Genomic DNA, 20058 nt, shown 5'->3' on the forward strand with positions numbered 1-20058 from the left:
TTTTGTGTTTTTTTAAAGTTGTTTCCCACAGTCAGAGTGTATGTAGATGTCCGTAGTGCATCCGCCCACATCCTCATCCCTTCCATGTATCCCAGTAGAAATTGCTCACCGGCATTTAGCATTGTGTTTTAGAGATCATATTGTAGTTTCCATTGTTAGTGCAGCGTTAATTTAGGCTACTAATCTTCGTAATAGAAAGTGCATGAAATACTGTTTGGAAATACTGTTACTGTTTCAAACTATAAAATACTAACTTGAAAACTAAACAAAGAAAGAAACAATATGCTGCTGACGACGATTACCTTTATGTGGGATCAATGTGTATAAAGGCTGATCTGCTAAGGGTTTTGTGTTCACTGGAGGCTGCAGTGGTGTAGACACCCAGGCTGGCTGTAAATGGGCTAGTTCCTGTGGTGGAGAGTGGGCTGGCGTGGAGGACTAAGCTCCCCTTGCTGTGAGTAGTGTCCGTTAGCAGTGCTGAGCCCCAGGCTGCCAAGGCTGGACCAGTGTAAGTGCCTGTCATCAAATCTAACATAGCTGTTTCTGCACAACCTTGAAATCTGCAACATAAATGTGCCTGAGAACTCTGGGCCCAAATTTCCTACATACTTCTGACTTCCACTGCTTTTTGGTTAATTTAAGTCAGTTGATTTAGGTGCCCTGATTTTTGAAAATCTACTCTTACATACTTGTACCACTTAAATAGTGTGGATGCAGAGGCATCTTATCTGAGTGGGAGCTCTGGCAATTTTGCATAAGATGAAAACCTTCTTGATTAATTATGAGCTGGCGTAACATGCCAGTAATCACGTACACGATAGGCAGCTCTCCAAAACACTGCCTTGTACAGAGCCATCAGGCCAGGCCCAGCTTTGCCAGGCTCCCCGGGAGGCCTCTCTCTGTGGCTCTGCGGTGCACCGTGCAGATGTGCCTCCCTGAGCAGCCCTGAAGTGATGGATGCTCCAGCCAGCCAGGCCCCTGCTGCCCTGTGCACTTCCATCTAGTCAGGGTTGGCCCTGTCTTCTCTGCAGACCAAAACCATGTACAGTTAGGTGTAAGAGGATGCCAAGGCACAACTGTAACAGATTCCTCTTAGTATTTTCCCAGCGGTGACCAAGGACTGAGTCCCCACTTAGTATTTTACCTGGCTTCATAGTAAATTTTAACGGATTGTCTTGAACTCCCTTCACAGCTAGTCACAAGCTGGCTGCTTGCCAGCTCTGAAGACCAACATTGGCCCACCTTTTCACAAGCTCAGAGGCAACTGCCTTATCCCCTCAGCATTCACCACCCACTGTATAGAGCAGTCGTAGGGAGGAAACAAAAGCAACATACACAAGCTGACAGGCTCAAGCACTTAGTGAGCGAAGAGAACCAAAGGTCCAGGCTCTACAGCTGTTGTCTCTGCTTGTTGCAGCCCCGTTGTAGCAAATGGAAAAGGTTCCAGTCAACAAAGTGTGCAGGACATCTAAGATCTTGTATCTATAAATATTAACATTACCATAACTTACTTACGCTGTAATTTAAAGATCAGGAATACTGCCTTTGATACAGATTGTGTATTTGTAGAAAGTGGTTAACCATTCAGCAAATATCCCCTTCCACCGAAACAATTCCTCTTACCTGGAATTGGGGTACCCCAGTGGCAACATTTTGGATTTGTTCAGTGGTATGCATGGTGTTATCTAAGAGAGAAATGCAGATACAATTTACTTGTATGAAAACTCCTGTAAAATATGGTGAATATTGTTCCATGCTTCAGCCTTGTGAAGTATCTAGGGCACAAAGAATGATAAATTGGAGTTAGGGTCATCTCAGAGGCCTGTTTTACCTTCCCATCTCTACTAACATATTTTAATTTGGCTTGAAGAACAGCATAGCATTTTTTTTCCTCTGTAATACAATTGGACAACTTTTTATTTGCTTTACAGCTCACATTCCCTCTCTGCCTGTCTCCTACAGAGCACTAAATTCAAAGTTTTGATTATGCTCCTGCTTTTGTGCAGATTTTTCCCACCCAGTTGGCTGGACTTAGAATGCAACTTATCTGCAGGGCTGGCCAATGCATGTCAGCTAGTACTTCTGATATCCTGCTGGTCTCAAAAGCAAATTAAACTGTCTTACATAAATTCACATTCATATTTAAGAGCACTTGGGGTCTTTTTTTAAAGGATCTTCATGACCCCCCCCGGATTATTGGCTCTTACCCTAAGTTCAATTTACAGTAGGGAGCCAGGAAATTGAACAGATAAACCTCTTAATCATCTGAAGATTTAGCCCATAAGTTCTGGAAGTTTTTGCAACAGCTTTGAAAATAATGAAACTCTTCAGCAGATGTGCCAGCTATGTCAGTGCATACCAAACAGAAGGAGCAAACAAAAAAATATTGGCGCCAAGGCTGAATTCATAACTTCACGTCCCTATTGATGCTGGCCCATTACCACACCTATCTGAAACTATAAATCTCTTCAGCTTATGGTAGAGAGAGAAGGGAAGGTATTTTGAACCCCGAAGGAGTCCCTCAGTAACTGCTTAGCCCTGCAGTAACCTGTTTGTTTTGATTCGCTTAAATGGGAAGGAGCTTTTGCAGCAGAGTTTTGAAAGAACATGAGGTGTGTTGCTGGTCCTGGAAGGAGGCTGCATTTCCCTGTCACTGTCCTTTTCTTAAGGACAATAATATTTCACACACACAGCTTATCATCATTCCAGAGATGAAATAAACCATGGTTATTAACAGTTAAGCTTGTTAATATTATTATTCACTTGTTTAAAAAAATAAATTAAAAAAAATCCCACTTCCACTTAAAAATATAATTGTTTACTGTTTTGTTATTCATTGAAAAATTATGCATTGGAAAATGTGTTTTTCTCTAATGTAGCTTTTTGGTAAAGAATGTCATTTTCATAGAGGGGAAATGACATGATTTCCTCAAGAGTGCCAGCAGCCTAAAGAAAGTTACATACATTTACTGATTTTTACATACTTTACTTAAAGTACATACATACTTACATACTTTTACTGATACTAAAGAAAGTTGCTGATATTCTTACTCATTCCCCAGCAGTAGAAGCAATTAATAGCTTGGACTGTCACCCACAGTGCCCACATTTGCTCTGCCGGCCACCAGGAGTGTTTGCAGATGAGAGTGTGGGGAGATTTTGAAGACTGAGATCCCTAAAACAATAAGCACTTTTGATTCTCCTTTTTCTACACTGTCTGGTTCCTTTCTGCATGTGAGGCTAGTTACTCATTTATGGGCAGTAGAGCTAACAGTAACAGAGGGCTGATTTTAAATTCCAGTATGTCACTACTAATATAACACTTGTGTGCTCTTTAATCCAAATTACTCAGTAGCACCTGTTTGTTTCGCCATATGTTGCTAGACCTTGAGAAATTCCTGCTCTTGTTAACCAGTAGTTAACATGTAAGTATAAGTGTTAAAACAATCTTCAAGTTCTTTTTAGTTTAGCTGGGAATGGGAGGACTTTTACGATAATATTTTGAAGATAGTGGTAGTTGACTTTTTGCTGTTGTTTTTTTTGTTTGTTTTTGTTTTTTCTTGCTTGCTTATTATTTGACTGTTTTCATTGACATGTTTCCTTTTCCCCACAGTTTCCTGGTTAGTTTTATGGTTGATGCCCGTGGGGGCTCAATGAGAGGTAGTCGCCATCATGGAATGCGGATTATCATCCCACCACGCAAGTGCACCGCACCGACCCGCATCACCTGCCGCTTGGTGAAGAGGCACAAACTGGCCAGCCCACCACCAATGGTTGAAGGAGAAGGATTAGCAAGTAGACTTGTAGAAATGGGGCCAGCAGGGGCACAATTTCTAGGGTGAGTTGTTTTATGAATTTAACTGTTTACACTCATGTTGCATCTTTTGTTTCCTTTATCTTGTGGATCTAAGAAGTTAAACATGGACTCTACCTCATATGACCATGTAAGATAGGCTACTTGTTTGGAAATAGTGAAAAATGCCAAATTGTCATTCCTACCTTGAAAGTACCCTTGTATTTTAAGGGGATCTTTGCTTGGATCTTTGCTTCTATGATGGTTGTAGGGTGAAGCCAAAGGTAAGGAAAGCCATGAAAAGGCCAGATCCTGTCCCCTGCTACTCATGCAACCTCTCTTTGAAGTCAGGAGGAGTTGAGCCTGTAACCCAGAACAGGTTATGACCCTCCTGCTCATAGAGTACCAGAGTAATGTCACTGTCGCAGAAACTAAAGTTGCCCACATTGAACTCTGTTCCCTGTGCCACGGTGCGTGCAGGAGCCATGCACGAGTTGCTGGGAGCTGCCTCGGTGCCTCCCAGTGAGCAAGGCCACTGCGAGCGAGGGTGGAGTGCTTACTGGAGAGTGTCAATTAGTTCAAATGCTAGGAAATGACTTTCTTAAAGATTAAAGTAGGGGAAACAATCCACTATGATGTGGCTTTTTTTCCTAATTATAAATTTTGTTCATTACCGTGAGTGGCACCCTGGTATAAACTGCCGGTTCTGTCGGGAATGACAGCTTTTTCCTAATTTCCCCTTCTCATTTCTCTTCCTGCTGCATGGATGTTATTCAGTAAACTGCATCTTCCTAAAACTCCTCCCCCTCTAAATGAGGGCGAGAGCATGGTTAGCCGAATCCTGCAGCTTGGTCCACAAGGAACAAAATTTATTGGGTAGGATATGTATGGAAAAGATACAGAATGTCTACAGTTTTTCTTTTGTTTCTATTTTTTTTTGTTATTCCCATTTATTTTTTTATTTTTTTAGTTTTCTGAAGCTTTCAGTTGATTTATGTCACTGAAAGAAAATCATAGTGGCTTGATTTAATATAGCTCTGCTACTACCTTGTGCTTACAGGCATGTAAAATTCACTGCCAGCATTCTGCTTTCATAACTTCTGTGCTTCTGTAATTTTTTAAATTTGAAGTGTTTCAACTGCATCAAATACATTTTAATACACGGTGACGGTCCTTTAAGTTCAGCCCTGTGGTAGAGAAGGTATTTACAGGCCTTGAGTGAGTCTGTTTTGGGAAGAGCATTGTAAAATGTGGTCATATAAAGTCTATTATTTATGAAAGATTATTTAAGAAAATCTCATTGAGCAAATAACTTATTTTAACAATGGAGAAACATTAATCTTTCCAAACTGCGAGAGGCATCTTGTTAAAATAGACTTACAGAGCCAAGTATGCTACCCAAAGGAGCTGCAGTGTATGGTCTAAAATGTAAGAATGTTTCTGTACATTTTTGACTGTTGTTTTCAAGCCATATTGTGAAATTTATTGCATTAGGTTTTCAAAATATTGGTGAGTGTTTGGTGTTCAATACCTGTTTAATACCTTCTCACTGAGTATTCTTGTTAAATGTCATGCACAAAATTGTGTGGTTTCTAAATATTTACAGAGACAGTATCTGAAATATTAGCCTGCAAAGATTGTACTACAGTGTTAGTCTTTAGTTTACACTCCTTTTGAACTAGAGAGTAAACATCTGAACAAGCAATATATTCAAATTTTTGGTATTTACTTGCTACACACGATGGGAGACAGCAGCCATGTTTCTATTTCTTGCTAAAGGACTTGAGATTGGAGTAAGAGCCTGGGTATTCTTAAAAGTATCTAAAATGCGTATTAACTGGGAAAAGTATTATGTAACTTTCCTCCCTTGGTATGTAACAGGAAAACTGGACTCCAATTCTTATTTTACTCCTGATGGCTGTTGTGATTTCCATACTCAGGTAATGGATAGGTTACTGCAGCCAAGCACCTTGCTGGTGTACCGTACTGTGGAAGTGCTGCATACTCCTCCCATCACATGGTGTCACTTTTCACTGAGTTGTTACAAAGAGGTGAAATCCTTTACAACCTCTGTAGGAAAATAATGATACTGTCTATTTAAATGTCTTAAAGCTGCATAATCCATAATTGTTCACTTACTGCGTGATTTCAGTCAGTTGTCGTAGCATACTTGAAAATGCATATCTTGCCTGTGAAGTGTTTGGCAAAAATGTCTGTTTTGATAAGGAATGGCACATGAAGTGAATGGTGGTTTCTGTCGATTGTTCACAATAATTGTTCAATAATGCACTTGCAGTCCTCTGTTTAAGGTACATTGTCTGTTGACCTAAGTGTATTATTAACCACCTTCCCGTTCTCTTCCCTTTCCCCAAAATGTTTGACAGTAACTAATATACATGTGGTCATGATGTTGCTAAACTCAGAAAAATCCATTCTGTAAGGATCTAAACATTTCCCAGTGATGTTTACAGATGTTGCAGCTGTGATTTTGGGCATGAGAACCAGAAAGTGAAACTAATGAGAAACAACCTATTGTATTTCACAGGAGCTGCATCAACAGAGAGCCAGGGAGAGCTTTGAAAAGTTTGGGACTTGGTTTGAAGCCTAAAATCTACACGCAAACACAATTCTTGCTGCAGTCAATAGCTGTTGCATAAATTCGATTTCTGAACTAACTTGGCCACTTTAAATTCCTTAAGCCAAATCCAAATTTTGACTATGGTAATGTCAGTTAAAGGTCAGCAGTGCTGCATGTGCTAGATTGCCCACATGCCAGGATATATGTGCAGGGAGAATTGTCTTCAGCAAAATTTGTAACCATTTCTTCATGTAGGTAGCTATTTCAAAAGATTTATATTAAAAATAAGCTACATACAAATGTTTCTGAGTTATATATGATCTACAGTTTAAATGATAAAGGATTGTGCAGCTTTGACAATTTTAAAAGCATTTTTACTGTAACAGTGCTTACAATTTAAGATGACTGTAGTTTTCTTAAGGATTTAATAACCATAGGAAAATTAAGGGTGGTGAGGAAATATGTGACTTAAAAATAATATGATTCCTTTTTTGTCTAGCCCTGTCATAGTGGAAATCCCACATTTTGGATCAATGCGAGGAAAGGAAAGAGAATTAATCGTACTTCGAAGTGAAAATGGTGAAACATGGAAGGAACACCAGTATGACAGCAAACATGAAGACTTAACTGAAATACTCAATGGCATGGATGAAGGTAAACGTTTTCTCAAAGTATTAGCAAGCGTTATCTTTGTGCAGGTTTGCTGACATGAGCAGACTAAAGCAACCTAAAATAAAACAGTGTGGAGGATATCTAACTCTGGGGAATACAGTGTGTGTTACATATTAAACTAATGGAAGGATTGTAAAGAAAAATTGTTCAGCAGTGGCCTGGAGACATCCTGAAAAGAGTGGTAAGCTTTGGTCTGAAGTCGTGCCAAGTTTAAGCAAAGTTGCACGGTTGCTTTACAGCACGGAGTTGAGAATAACATCCCAGCTGGAGGTAAGTGTGTTTCTGCTGCTCAGGCAGGGCCATGTGAAGGTCATTCCAAACCAAGGGTAAAGAGTAAATACCAGTTCTATTTGACTTTCCCACAGATGCAGACCTCAGCCTATAGATCATTCTTAGAAACGGTATTGTTTCTAAGGGGTTGCCTCCCCCAAACACACAACCTGCTTCTCGATGCCCATCTGGGAAGTCTGGCTCCCTTGTGTTGTGTGGATGTTGCTGGTTATGTGAGTCTCTTAAGATGAGAGGACTCGACTGTACTCAATTCAGAAGATGCTGTGACAGATGGTTCCTGCGGACATGTTGTGAGCAAAGCCAGGCTGGGGTCACAGAGAGCCTGTGGCACCACTGCTTTCTTTTCCTAGCAAGTATTTTTCAGTGCTTGTGCTGATAAACCATTGCTCTAGCTCTTTGCATCTGAGTGTGAATGAAATAGCCTGTGTGTAGGACTTCGGTGTTCTGTAAGGGTTTACCCACAGGATTTTCTCTGGATAACCTTTTACAGAAAGTCACGGTGCAGTGAGCTTTCCACAAGCTGCAGGAAAGTTTTTTCATTATCAGCAAAAGTGTTTGAAGCAAATGATCAGGCTGTGGATGGCAGCTATGAGGGGTATCTGTGAGCAGGCTCTGTCTTTGATCTTCCTTGTTTGAAGAGGGCAGCCTCAGTAGAAGACAAACTTTGAGGATATAGAAAGGAAAATAGTGCTGTTGCGAGGGGTTCCCTGGGCAATGAGATTAGCATTTTTACTGATCTGGTCATCTGGGAATGGAATTTGCAAGATGGGCTGGTGCAGTATTGTCACTTCGAAGTAACTGAGCTGTACCTGAGCCTGTAAAAATACAGAGCAAGTGCAAAGTTCTGTTTGTTACATGACGGTAGCTATTTATTTGGAAATAAATATGATAAAACCAATCAAGCACTAGGGCAAAAACACTGAATATGTAGGGTCAGTGGGTTTGGAAAAATATAATAACCCTTATCACAGAACGGTACCTAAAAGCAGTGGAGCAGGCAAAAGAGCAACTGTGGCCCAGGACGGTATTGCTAGGTTAAGAATTGCACTGGGATTGAAGGTGTAGTTTTAGCCTTTCTGAAAGAAAAAATCTCGCCAACACCCCCTGCCTCTCCGTGCACTAGCATATGAAACAGAAAACAATGATTTGGCACTTGGGTGAAATATCTGTGCCTTGTCCAGGTAGCCAGAACTGAAAAGCAACTTGCTTATTATTTGCTTTTTGTGCTTTTTAATCTGAGCTTAGTTCAATTTGGGGATAGGAAGTCTAGGCACAAAACCCTGTTCTGGAGTGCTGCAACTTGCATTGATAACGGAGGAGCTCCCCAGGGTTGCTGTATGGATAAATTCACATCTTGCAGAGAAAGAGGACTCAATAAATAAGAACAATTTGAGTGGTGGGCATGTAGCCCTCTGTACTTAAAGCCTAAAATGATAAGCTTCACAGTTTGGAGCCAGGGTACAATTGTTGAGGATTTTAGGTGGCTCTTCCCTTCTGGGGAGCTGCTGTTTGAGGTTAGTGGGCAGAAGTGCAGCTAGTAAATCACAGAAAGTGTGATGGACACTGAGCTATTCCCTTAGAGTGAAAATATTTAGCACCTTAAACGCCAGGCCACAAAAATGCCATTTATGAACCCAGGCGATCATTTATGTGAGAGAAAGGAGAAAAAATATTACAGTCACACCCAGAGCATTGTGTTGATCATTTGTTCAGTTCATTTTACTTGAATTCTTCTCTAGTTAGGAAAACAAAACCTTCGTTGAAATAGCACATGGGCCTTGACAAAATTCTTCTCCATTCAGATGACACCTTTTCTGTTTCAAAAAGTCTAAGTGATATTATAAAACATATATGTGTCAAATTAAAAACATTTTTTTATATGAACTTTTTATATGAACTCTGGAGGCAGAAGCAATCTTGACTGAAAGAAAAAACAATCGTCTAGATGCTTAGTCGTTCTTAGAAGTTTAATGTCTCTTTGCAATAAAATTCATCTGTGCAATCATCCCTAAATGCTGGATGATTCCATGACTGTTTCCATGCTGCAGGAATGGCCATTTTCCTATTAAAGGCATTTGGTTTATTCTGTGTGAGACCTGCTGTGTTTCACTGGTTCTTCCTATCTGTGTAGAAGGACAGTCAGACTTTTATTCTTGAATCTTTAATATGCTGACTGTTTTAAAGGTGCAGTCTGCTCTTCTGTTCTGGTTTTCCTGTTTTGCTGTGCTGCTCAGCCTGTGGGGATGACAATGAGGAAGGACATCTTTGCTCCTCTCCTGACATGGGGACTGCTGAAAACCTGCCTGTTCTTTACTTGAAGCAGCACCATCTGCTGGAAAAATGTGTCTCAAACTCAAAATAATCCAGAGCAGAAGGCAGTACTTCAGGGTATTAAATGCAGATATTAACTAATAGCAGAACTTTGCTTTTATTACCATGGAAGAATAGTTAACCACGATGCAAAGAACCTGTTCCTTTGTTGCCATCAGGCTTCTGCTTAAAATAATGTTATTTGAGAGATGGTGCTGGGTAAAATAGGGCTGATGGAATACAGGGATTTTTGTTTGTTTGTTTGTTTTGTTTGTTTGTTTGTTTGTTTGTTTTAGGAATAGGAAGAGTTTGATTCCACATACAAGAGTACTAGTTCACAGCTTTTGACCATATTACATTTATTTAGAATTAAGCCAAGTGAAATATATGTGTGTGTGCCTTTATATATATATAAAAAGAAAAAGCTCTCTGTCTTATAAATAGGTTACGTTTTCAGTAAGGCTTCTTTTAGGTATAACTTGCATTTGCTTTATACATTCTTGCACCTTTTACAGGTACTTTTCTGGACCTGTAGATAAATTATGGGCACAAATGCACACACCAGGGCAGCGAATGTTTTGACAGTCATTTGCAAACTATGGAATGAGACAAGAATTGCAATTATTTGTGGCTACAGTATGCTGGCAGCTGCACAGTGTGGTTTCAGATGGGAAGAGGGAGTTTTTATACAAATGCTTCTTTGAATCTACAGATCAAACCAGAGTGACCTTGTTTGCGCTTGAAGTTTAAAATACCACCATAAATCACTCTGCAGTGATTTTGCCACACTTCCAAGAGAAGTTTTTAAAATACCACTATTAAACCGTATGTTGTGAACAGCTAGATAAGAGACTGTCCTAAAATAGACAAAGCAGCACATAAGGGACATTGCTTCATTTGAAGATGAGGCCTCCTTGCTAGCTGTGGCACTGGAAGCACCTAGTTATGGATGTAAAACCCTGATGCTGGGAGGGGGCATTACCAGCATTGTTAAGGCAAGTCTCAATGCCCTCAGTTTATCCTTGGCCCTTCCTTTTCTGCATCCCTCCATCTCCTGTAATTTTTTGCATGTGAGCACCCCCTCCTGTGTGACCTGCCTTTATTGCAACAATTTCTTAATGGGCATGTCTGTTTACTGGGGAAATCAGTGTCCTATGCTTGTCCCATCTTTTGGTCTCTGCAGAGACAAGGTCAGCTCTGCTCTAGCTAGTCAAAAGTGTAGGAAGGTTGCAAAACTTAAAGAGCTGTTCAGTCTTCTAAATACAGGTGAGCTTTGCTTTTTCAGAGCTAGCAAAACTCCTTCTAAGGCCCTGGCAAGGGAAATAAGATCCCAGATCACACAGAGACACCTTGGAGCTCATGGAACAGCCAGGTGTTCTGTGTCTTCTCTAATACTACTAACAGGTAAAAGTCACTTGCTCTGTGTTAATTTATTGGAAAGTAAAAATGAAAGGTATCAGATATGAGATGGAGTTGATCCATAGCTGCCACTCACCTGACAAAACTGGTGTGATTGCATTTCTTGACCTGAGCTAGCCTATGTGAGGTCCACCTCTGACCTTGTAGAATGTGGCTGGTTTTCTTCTCTCCCGTCCAGGAACCATAACATAACACTCATATGGCATGGGCTAGAGGGAGGGTAAGGAGTGATCTTCCTTTCCTACCTTCTTTCCTTCTCTGCATCTCATCTCTGGCTACTCACTCCGTCCAGCTGCCATAGGATAAGTGTACCATATACTTTGGAGGCAGGTGAAGACCTATACAAGGAGTATGTGTAATACCTTTCTCTTGACATACCAAAACTCAACGGCAATAGGTGTTCTTTGGACTATTAGCACAATCTGGGAAAATGACACTGGGAGACTTCCCAATTCTGCCATTAACCTCTCTGTTTTGCTTCTCTGCTTTGCTGTTCCTACCTGTAAGTTAAGGTGTAAAGCATACTTCTCTATGATTTAAAAACAAACAACAGCTTTGAGGTTTCTAATTGTACTACATTACATAGGAATGAAGTGTCAGCAGTTGAGGAAAATAGTGATGCTTGTTCTTGCTGTGAAATGCATAAGGTGTGTTCAGGAAACGTGATCTCTCCCAAGACAAGTTTTCCCTGTTTCATTACTTCTGCCATGCTAACACTGCATTCCTTATGCATCCAGAGAGGTGGTTTAAGATTGCTCATCTTCTGTGTTTTTTGTGGGTCTTCTGTTGGTTTTTGTTAGAGGGCAACTTCACATAGAAGCTTACATACATATTGCTCAACATAATGTCCATATATGTAGTCCAGCTCCTCTCCATGCCTGGCTGTTGTTCTGCTACTCTCATCTGTGCGCCTTCCTCCTCTAAAGGAGAGTGCCTGCCATGCTCAAAGGATTTTGAAAAGTTCTTACATAAAACAATTTTCTACTTTAGGAGAATTTTAATTATCCTTCAGCTCTGTGAGCATTTTACAGTGGGTTTGTCTCTAGTGACAAACACTAGAGTACACAGGATTTACCAGTCAAGATTATACCTGCCTGGGAATTTAAAGATGCAGTTTGTCTCCAGCACAAGCCATTGCTTCCAGACGCTGCAGGCAGAATACCTAATTCATTAGAGGGCTTCAGATATCATCTCTGAGTCAAAGTAAATGGAAGCTGACGTTATGATAAGAAATTATCTTTTTCTGGTAGCTTCTTATGATCCACAGCAACACTGTGCAATTAATCCAAATTAGCTGCTGAAGGTTTTAAATGGAAAACTGACATTTTACCAAACAAAAATTCTATTTCTTTTGGAGCTGTAATTGAGCTTACATGCTTCATGGAGGAAAATGTCTCAGCCACACACAGACTTGTGCAAGTGTCTGTTGTCACGGTACCATTTTTGGTCCTCTTGCTTTCTCTTGCTGCATCTGGTAGAAGTATCATCTTTTTGAGAATAAGCTTTCTTCTTTAGAAATGTGCTTTTTAAAGGAGGAAAATAAGAGTGGGGGCTTGTGGAGTGCTGGAGTAAAACCCAATTACAATAGCTAAAAGGCAAAATGCAAGAAAATTACAGGAGAAATGCCTGGTAGTCACATAATTATCTCCATTTGTGGACAGTGTTTATATCCCAGGGATTTCATTAGTGCATGTATATACGTATAGATACAATTGCATGGTTAGTTGTACTTGTAACACAGCAGTTTTCCTCAGTGCATGCAAGTACACAGAATTTACTTAATACAGGTGGATCCTCCATATCCCTTTCTGAGTCCTGGTGACCCCACATGCTGGGAATGTGGCAGAGCATGCAAATTCTTGGTGACCTGTTTCTGTTCCAGGTGTTTCTGAGAACTCATTAAGTATCTCTGGGAACTGAGGAGCACAATGCAGTTATTTTGGGGCATATACCTGCATGACTGGAAGCCTGATTTGGGAAGGGATCCTCACTGTGGTTTCACAGGTAGTGCTGGCAGACAGCTCTGTCACATCCACAGTCTACCACAGCCCTCAGTGTCTGGTCAGGAATATGTGGATGCCACTTTGGGAGATAACTTTCTCAAGTGCTTTAGCTGGGCAAGCTCTGGTTTAGACACATGGTATAAAGTTAGTCCATGAACTGACAGTGATTTTCTCTGCATGCCGGAGCTGTGTGAGGGAGGGTACTGGAAATACACATCTTCTGAAGGTGTGCTCAGAAAGATCAGTGCACTTAGTGCTTCCAGATTTGCATGAGGGAGGAAAGAAGCTCGACTACCTCTTCCACATCTCGGTGGGTTCCAGTGGCAGACCTGCCATCCTCTTGCAGCTGCTGCTGCAGAATGTTACATGCCAGTGCCTCGGTGCCCTGGCAGATCTGTGTCTGATGCTGCTGGCACTCAGAGTCATGATTTCAGCAAAAGCTCACTGAGCAAACCAAAGCTTGATGATTAATAGCGTTATTTTTTGTCTTGTTTTGTTTCTCTTTATTTTTCCTCTAGTAAATTTTTTTTAAAAAAAGTTTAAAAGTATTTTAAGGCAGACTAAAAACCTTACACGTACTGGATGTGACTGGTCTGAACCTGGACAGGTAATGTCAAGAATTTTTAACCGTCTTCTCCCACCAGAGCTGGACAGTGTTGAGGAGCTAGAGAAGAAGCGTATCTGCAGGATCGTCACAAAGGATTTCCCTCAGTACTTCGCAGTGGTCTCACGAATCAAGCAGGAGAGTAACCAAATCGGCCCAGAGGGAGGGGTGCTGAGCAGCACAACAGTGCCGCGCGTCCAGGCATCCTTCCCTGAGGGTGCTCTAACCAAAAGAATCCGCGTGGGGCTCCAGGTAAGGACATAACCTGTGTGGTTGGTCTTAATATGCGAAGCTTACAGCTGAGGAGCCTGCTGCTCCCTAGTCCCTAGCAGCGAGTTGTGGCTCACACCTGAGCTCTGAACTGGTGTGTGGCTGCCCAGGCACATGCTCTGCATCAGTGCTCCCCTGGTGCAGGCGAAGCACAGTCCTCCACCCTGTGGCAAAAACCCAGCTCACCTTGAGTATTACTTAGCCTCTGAAAAACAGAGAGAAAAGGCAGAGGTTTGGAGCCACAGCAAGCTGCAGTGATAGTCTGTGAGCTGCACAGACACTGTGCCGTCCAGTCTCCTGTGGCCAAGTAGCAGCTTGTGGCTGGTGTCAATGGACATAGCAGTACATCTGGGAAGGAGCTTATGCAGCTGTTTGCCAGCTGTTTCTGGGTCAAAGATCTTCTATATACAGCTTATAGCTTAGGACACTGGTGTTCCTGGCGGTGGGTAGAATCTGGGAAGAGCAAATAGATTAAACTCTCCGTGAACAAACTCTACAGAAAGTGGAGAAATAACTCTAAAGGATGTATATTTTCATTGGGTTCTGCTAATTATCACTTAAAATTACTTAATAACTTGAGAGGTCTGATGGGTTCATGAAATCAGGATGCTGGGTTGGATTCCAGTGCTTGGAATTCACTCTGGAACATTTTTCATCCACTAACAATATTTCACATTGGACTTGAGAAACTGGAAGCTCTGCTATTATAGTTATACAGCTGCTTTTCCAGAGCTATCTAATGTGAAGGAAATGCATCTGTGTATGCAGTGTTGTCACTGCTGAGATTACAATGTAGCTGCATAATCTATCAGTACAGTGTGTAGTTTGAATAATGCAGCAAGTCACAGTTCAGCCTGATTGAAACAAGGACTTCAAAATTATTAATAAAAAAAAGCACATGCAAAATGAGAGTTTCCCATGAGATGCTTATCTGTCATTTTTGAGTTCAAGTCTTGAGTGACAAAAACTATTAAAATTACATAGTTTTTTTTTCCATACTGCTTATTCTTTCTTCTTCCTTTACCCCTATAAAAAGTTGGGGAATCTCCAGAGGCACAAAACTGAGGTAGAAAGTCTGAAAAATTGCTTGTATCTCAGCTGTTGCTTACAGCAACTATTTGCACTCTGTATGAATTTGACCCAGGCAAATAGTAATCAGTAATGGAATGACGTAGGAAGCACTGGGGACAGAGGTAAATCAGGAGTACAAAGTGTTCCTTTGGAGCATGGGTTTGTGCCTGACAGGTGTGAGAATTGTTCAGCATCTGAGACAGCATGTCTAGTCCCCACTTCTCAATACTCTGCTAACAAAGTAGGGCTCTTCTTGCATTTTGAAATTTTATTTAATGTCACCCATCACTGTAAATTAAAAACAAGCGACCTCAGAAAAACTCTCAGCAAACACTACGGGCAACCTTCTGAGATGTATAGCTTTGCTCAACAAGTTAGCTATTAGGAAATCATAAGTGGGTTGTGGAGAAAAATACTAAGGCATGAATTGCACCAATAATCACACTAGGGAGCTATAGGAGAAACCTTCCTAGGAAAAAACACAATTCTATAGAAAATTAAAGGAAAATTGAGTTACCTTTTCAAAAACAGTTGTGCATATCCGCAGACAATTTGTAGCACTAGTTTAAAATATTTTCCCTGTGCTGGCAGGCTCAACCAGTTCCAGAGGAGATCGTTAAAAAAGTCCTTGGAAATAAAGCGACTTTCAGTCCCATCGTCACTGTGGAGCCAAGAAGAAGAAAATTTCATAAGCCAATAACCATGACAATTCCTGTGCCACCTCCATCAGGAGAAGGTGTAACCAATGGGTACAAAGGAGACACGACGCCCAGCCTTCGACTTCTATGTAGCATTACAGGTTAGATAAAATCATTGTCTTTGCAAAGGTTTCGGTGACAGCAGTGCCTCTGTGCTCACTCAAGTAGCTGTACAACTCGTTCTTTCCAGTTAGGGAAGGCTGATGTGCTCGGTCCAGTAGATTTCAGATCACTTCTCAGCAAAGCCAGCTGAGGTCACCTGGAAGGTTCCCACTGATTCCCTGGGCTTTTAGTCTCATCTCATGTTATTGTAAAAGAACTCCTGCCAACAGATATTAAATACTATTTTATATTTAGCTAGTACAAAGAACTTCAGCCTTGGCTATTAAATGTAGTTGTCAATAAAAGTAGTTTGCAGAAGTAGTTCTGGCCTACCTGCAGAAGTCATTCTGGCCTAGCTGATATCAAGAGAAGTTTCCCTATAGACTGTAGGTATGTATCTTGCTTACATCAGCATCATTTCCTGGTATGTAACATATGACATAATACATATATAACTTGTAGCTCAGCTCTTGGAAAACATTATCTAAGTTGTTTTTTGCTGTGTAGGCTGTGCTTGACTTTTAAAAGAAAATCTCCATGATTTATATTTATGTAGGAGGTACTTCACCGGCACAGTGGGAGGACATCACAGGCACCACTCCGCTGACATTTTCAAATGACTGTGTCTCATTCACAACCAATGTTTCAGCCAGGTATGGTGGTAGAGTTTGTCAAATGTACCCAGGGAGTAGTTACTGTTGGTTAACAGTGTGTATTATTGTGAGGGTGCTTTTTTTGTTGTGGTGATGGCGGTTTGTTGTTGTTTGGCTTTCTATAAGTCTTCTGAAAAACTGATGAAGCAGTAATGGACCAGATGCTTCTTTGTCACTGCGTATCAGCATACCACATATTTGAGGTTGCACATGAATCTTTGTCCTGGCCTTTTCTGCTAGGGGTGAGTCTCCTGGCAATCACACATGCTGTTTCTCTAAACAAAGGTGGCAGTGCCACACAGGGGTTTGTTTTTCTGGAAACAGCAACAGAATAGGGAAGTTGAAAGTGGACATTCAATAAAAGAATTTGAAGTTATTGACATTACATACATAGGAGAATTTGGAAAATGTACATTAAAATGTAAAAGTTGCTGCTCTTTGGCTTTTTAGTTGAAGATTATGTAAAATTACTTTCACAAAAATATAATTTACAAAAAAAAAATCAAGGTTTTAATTTTATGGAATTAGTAGAGTTCTTTTTGGTTTCTTTTTAGAGGCTTGAGCGATGTTTGAACATAATGAAAAGCTGCTTTAACAGTTTTCTTTCTCGTGTTCAGATTTTGGCTTGCAGACTGCCATCAAGTACTAGAGACTGTTGGGCTGGCAACACAGCTTTATAGAGAATTAATATGCGTTCCTTACATGGCAAAGTTTGTTATATTTGCCAAAATGAATGACCCTGTGGAATCCAATTTGCGTTGCTTCTGCATGACTGATGACAAAGTGGACAAAACTTTGGAGCAACAAGAGAATTTTGAAGAAGTTGCAAGAAGCAAAGACATTGAGGTATATTTCTTACAGCTGGCTTCCTCCTTGTAAACAGACAGTGTGTTTTCCAAATGGCAGTAAGTTCGGCAAAAGTCACTGTGATCGCAGTTAAATAAAGGTTCGCAGCAATGCTGTTTCAAAAAGCTTCTTGAGGTGATGTCAAAAAAGGACAAGGGAGGGGGGAATGTGAAGAGCTGTCTCCAAATGGATGCCCCAGGCGAGTCTTTGGTGGGGTTTGCACCTGCTGTTGTCAAGTAACCTTGGGTTTTGCAGAAAGCTGACCTGGAATTCTTTCTCGCTGGCCTCATAGACACACAGTCACAACTAGGGCTGGTTTATAGGCACCAAGACATAGTTTCTTGAAGGAAGTCTAGATATTCTTACTTCAGAAAACCACTCACATAGCAGTTTCCCAAACTGCTGGCACTCAAAATGCCTTGTCATAATGCACAGTGATTTTCTAGTTTGTCATTGAATTTAATCTGAATGGAGATTTATACTAAACTCGGGAACTGTAGTGGGGGAATCATGCTAATACTTACTTGTGTGGATATACTATGAAATGAGTGTTTATTGATTTTCGTTTTATTACTTTGATAGGTTCTGGAAGGAAAACCTATTTACGTTGATTGCTATGGAAACCTGGCCCCTTTGACTAAAGGAGGACAGCAGCTTGTTTTTAATTTTTATGCTTTCAAAGAAAATAGACTGCCATTCTCTATCAAGGTAAAAGCAAAAAAAGCCAGCTAATTCTGCTGAGGTGTTTTTTTTTTTCTTGTGATAACTCTTTTTCAGCCAAATAGAACTAACTTGCCCCGAGGATGTAAGTGTCATTGTTTAATATGTGAATAGTGTGGAGAGTGCTTTGCATGAAGCCACAAAAGAGTTGCTGACAAAGCTGGGACCAGAAAACCCATGACAAGGATTCATGAACTTCTGTTCACAAATAGCAGAATAGCAGCATTAGATCGCTATGTCTGAGGGACTAAGAAAAGGTGATACGTTTGATAACATACTGTACAGCAGAACAGGCTCCAAAATGTGCATACAGACTGGTCTTCTCTAAATTACCATGAACGGATACTGAGTTTTCTTTGTATTATCATAGCTTTTGCGCAAAAGAAGTTTTTAAGCACATAAGTTTTGAGTATAAGTGCAGAACATTGCAGAAAAAAATGAAGGTGAGCTGAAAATACCTCTCAGTTTTATATTAGGATATTGCTGTCTGTTTGGACTCAGATAGTGTCTTTTCTTACATGGATTGCAGGAACTTTTTTCCTCAGAGAGTTTCATGGTCACAGCTTTTATCCTGCTGAGAGAGGAGGCTGAGTCCCAGCTCAGTAATATTGGTCTTGACTCATTAGATAGTATCTTGTGGAAGGGAACTCTAAAAAAAACCCTCCAGAAGCCTCCTCTAGATATCTAAGTTACTGCATATTACTCAACTATACTGTAATTTCTTCTCTAGGTAAGAGACACCAGCCAGGAACCTTGTGGACGTTTATCGTTTTTGAAAGAACCAAAGACTACAAAAGGACTGCCACAAACAGCTGTTTGCAACTTGAATATCACTTTGCCAGCACACAAAAAGGTATTTGTTGGGAAACAAACATTTGTGTTAGGGTTGGTTTGATTTTATTTTTGCTTTTTTAGTTTGTCTTTTTTCTGCTAAAGAAACTTTAAGAAATGCTGGTCATGAGAATGCTTTGGAATATGGTAAAGGCTTTTTAAATTTGTTTTACTGGTTTTCTGTATGTAGAACGCTTTTAAAGTCTCTTGTTACTGTGGTGTCAAGTTCCTATAATTTTTATGATTCTGTTTACAGCTCATGCTTCAGCCTGCAAGTCATAGGTTTATGCATTCAGTAATGTCACACATTGATTTGCATTGGATGTAAGATTTCTGTGTGTGTGTGTGTTGGCATTTTGGATTTGCTTTGCCTTATAAATCAGCTTGCATTTTGTGCTCCCAATTTGGTCCTTTTCATATCCTGATATTCTTTTCCCTGCTGTCCATTATAATATTCCTTGTCTCTGCAATGCATCTTTGGACCAAAAGGAAACAGAGTCAGATCAAGATGATGAGGTAATAAAAACACTGTCTTCTGTTTTCATTTTCTTCAGATGTAGTGAAGAAAAGTAAATATGTTACAGAAAGTAATAAATAATATTTTTAACTATGGCATTGAAGTAATATTTACAGAATAACCATATCCTCAACATACTTTGTTGCAAAACAGTTGAAGTTCACAAATGGAGAAAAAAAATATTATATTTTACAAAATTAAACTACGTGTTGAATAATAGTAGTCTAAAATATAATTTCCTTTTGATTTAAAAAAAAAAAAAAAGATATAATTACATAATTTCTACATTTAGACCAAGTCCATTTTTTACAAAATTGAGAGGAGCTTATTGGGTGTGATTTTTAGCTCTTCAAATAACACTGCTGGTACTTTGGTAACTTGTGTGTCTGAGAAAGTACTAGCAACGGTAGCCTATAATATTTTATTTCTGAAAATAGACTGGACTCTTGTAAAAAAAAAAAAAAAAAAAGGCAAAATAAGAAGAATTTCTAAATATTGTGTATAAAGCTATTTAATAATAGACCTCAGTTATTTGCAGCTTAAAAATCCCCAGTTTGCTGGAAACTGCAACATTAGATTGTCAGGAACTTGAGTGGATTTTACTCTAGAGATAGCAATAAATGAGATCACCTTATAAAAGAAACGACATAGATGCATCCGTTTTACCTAGCAGCAAAGTT

The 20058-nt window shown here is 40.1% G+C and overlaps 1 protein-coding gene across 17 annotated transcripts in view; it reads left to right on the forward strand.

Moving 5' to 3' along the window:
• ANK3 (ankyrin 3) overlaps positions 1–20058 on the forward strand; it is a 357107-nt gene that overhangs the window by 296666 nt on the left and 40383 nt on the right. For 7 of the 17 annotated variants that reach the window (XM_035329362.1, XM_035329363.1, XM_035329366.1 and 4 more), the window contains 10 exons: positions 3614–3838; positions 4571–4669; positions 6871–7025; positions 13711–13922; positions 15603–15810; positions 16368–16464; positions 17082–17310; positions 17893–18018; positions 18761–18883; positions 19351–19377. In XM_035329362.1, coding sequence (XP_035185253.1) covers positions 3614–3838; positions 4571–4669; positions 6871–7025; positions 13711–13922; positions 15603–15810; positions 16368–16464; positions 17082–17310; positions 17893–18018; positions 18761–18883; positions 19351–19377 — 1501 coding nt within the window. The remainder of the gene's footprint in view (positions 1–3613; positions 3839–4570; positions 4670–6870; positions 7026–13710; positions 13923–15602; positions 15811–16367; positions 16465–17081; positions 17311–17892; positions 18019–18760; positions 18884–19350; positions 19378–20058) is intronic. The other 10 variants (XM_035329365.1, XM_035329368.1, XM_035329371.1 and 7 more) reach the window with 2 other exon arrangements.

The sequence above is a fragment of the Oxyura jamaicensis genome, chromosome 6 (assembly GCF_011077185.1).
Source record: "Oxyura jamaicensis isolate SHBP4307 breed ruddy duck chromosome 6, BPBGC_Ojam_1.0, whole genome shotgun sequence".
NCBI classification, from domain to species: Eukaryota; Metazoa; Chordata; class Aves; order Anseriformes; family Anatidae; genus Oxyura; species Oxyura jamaicensis.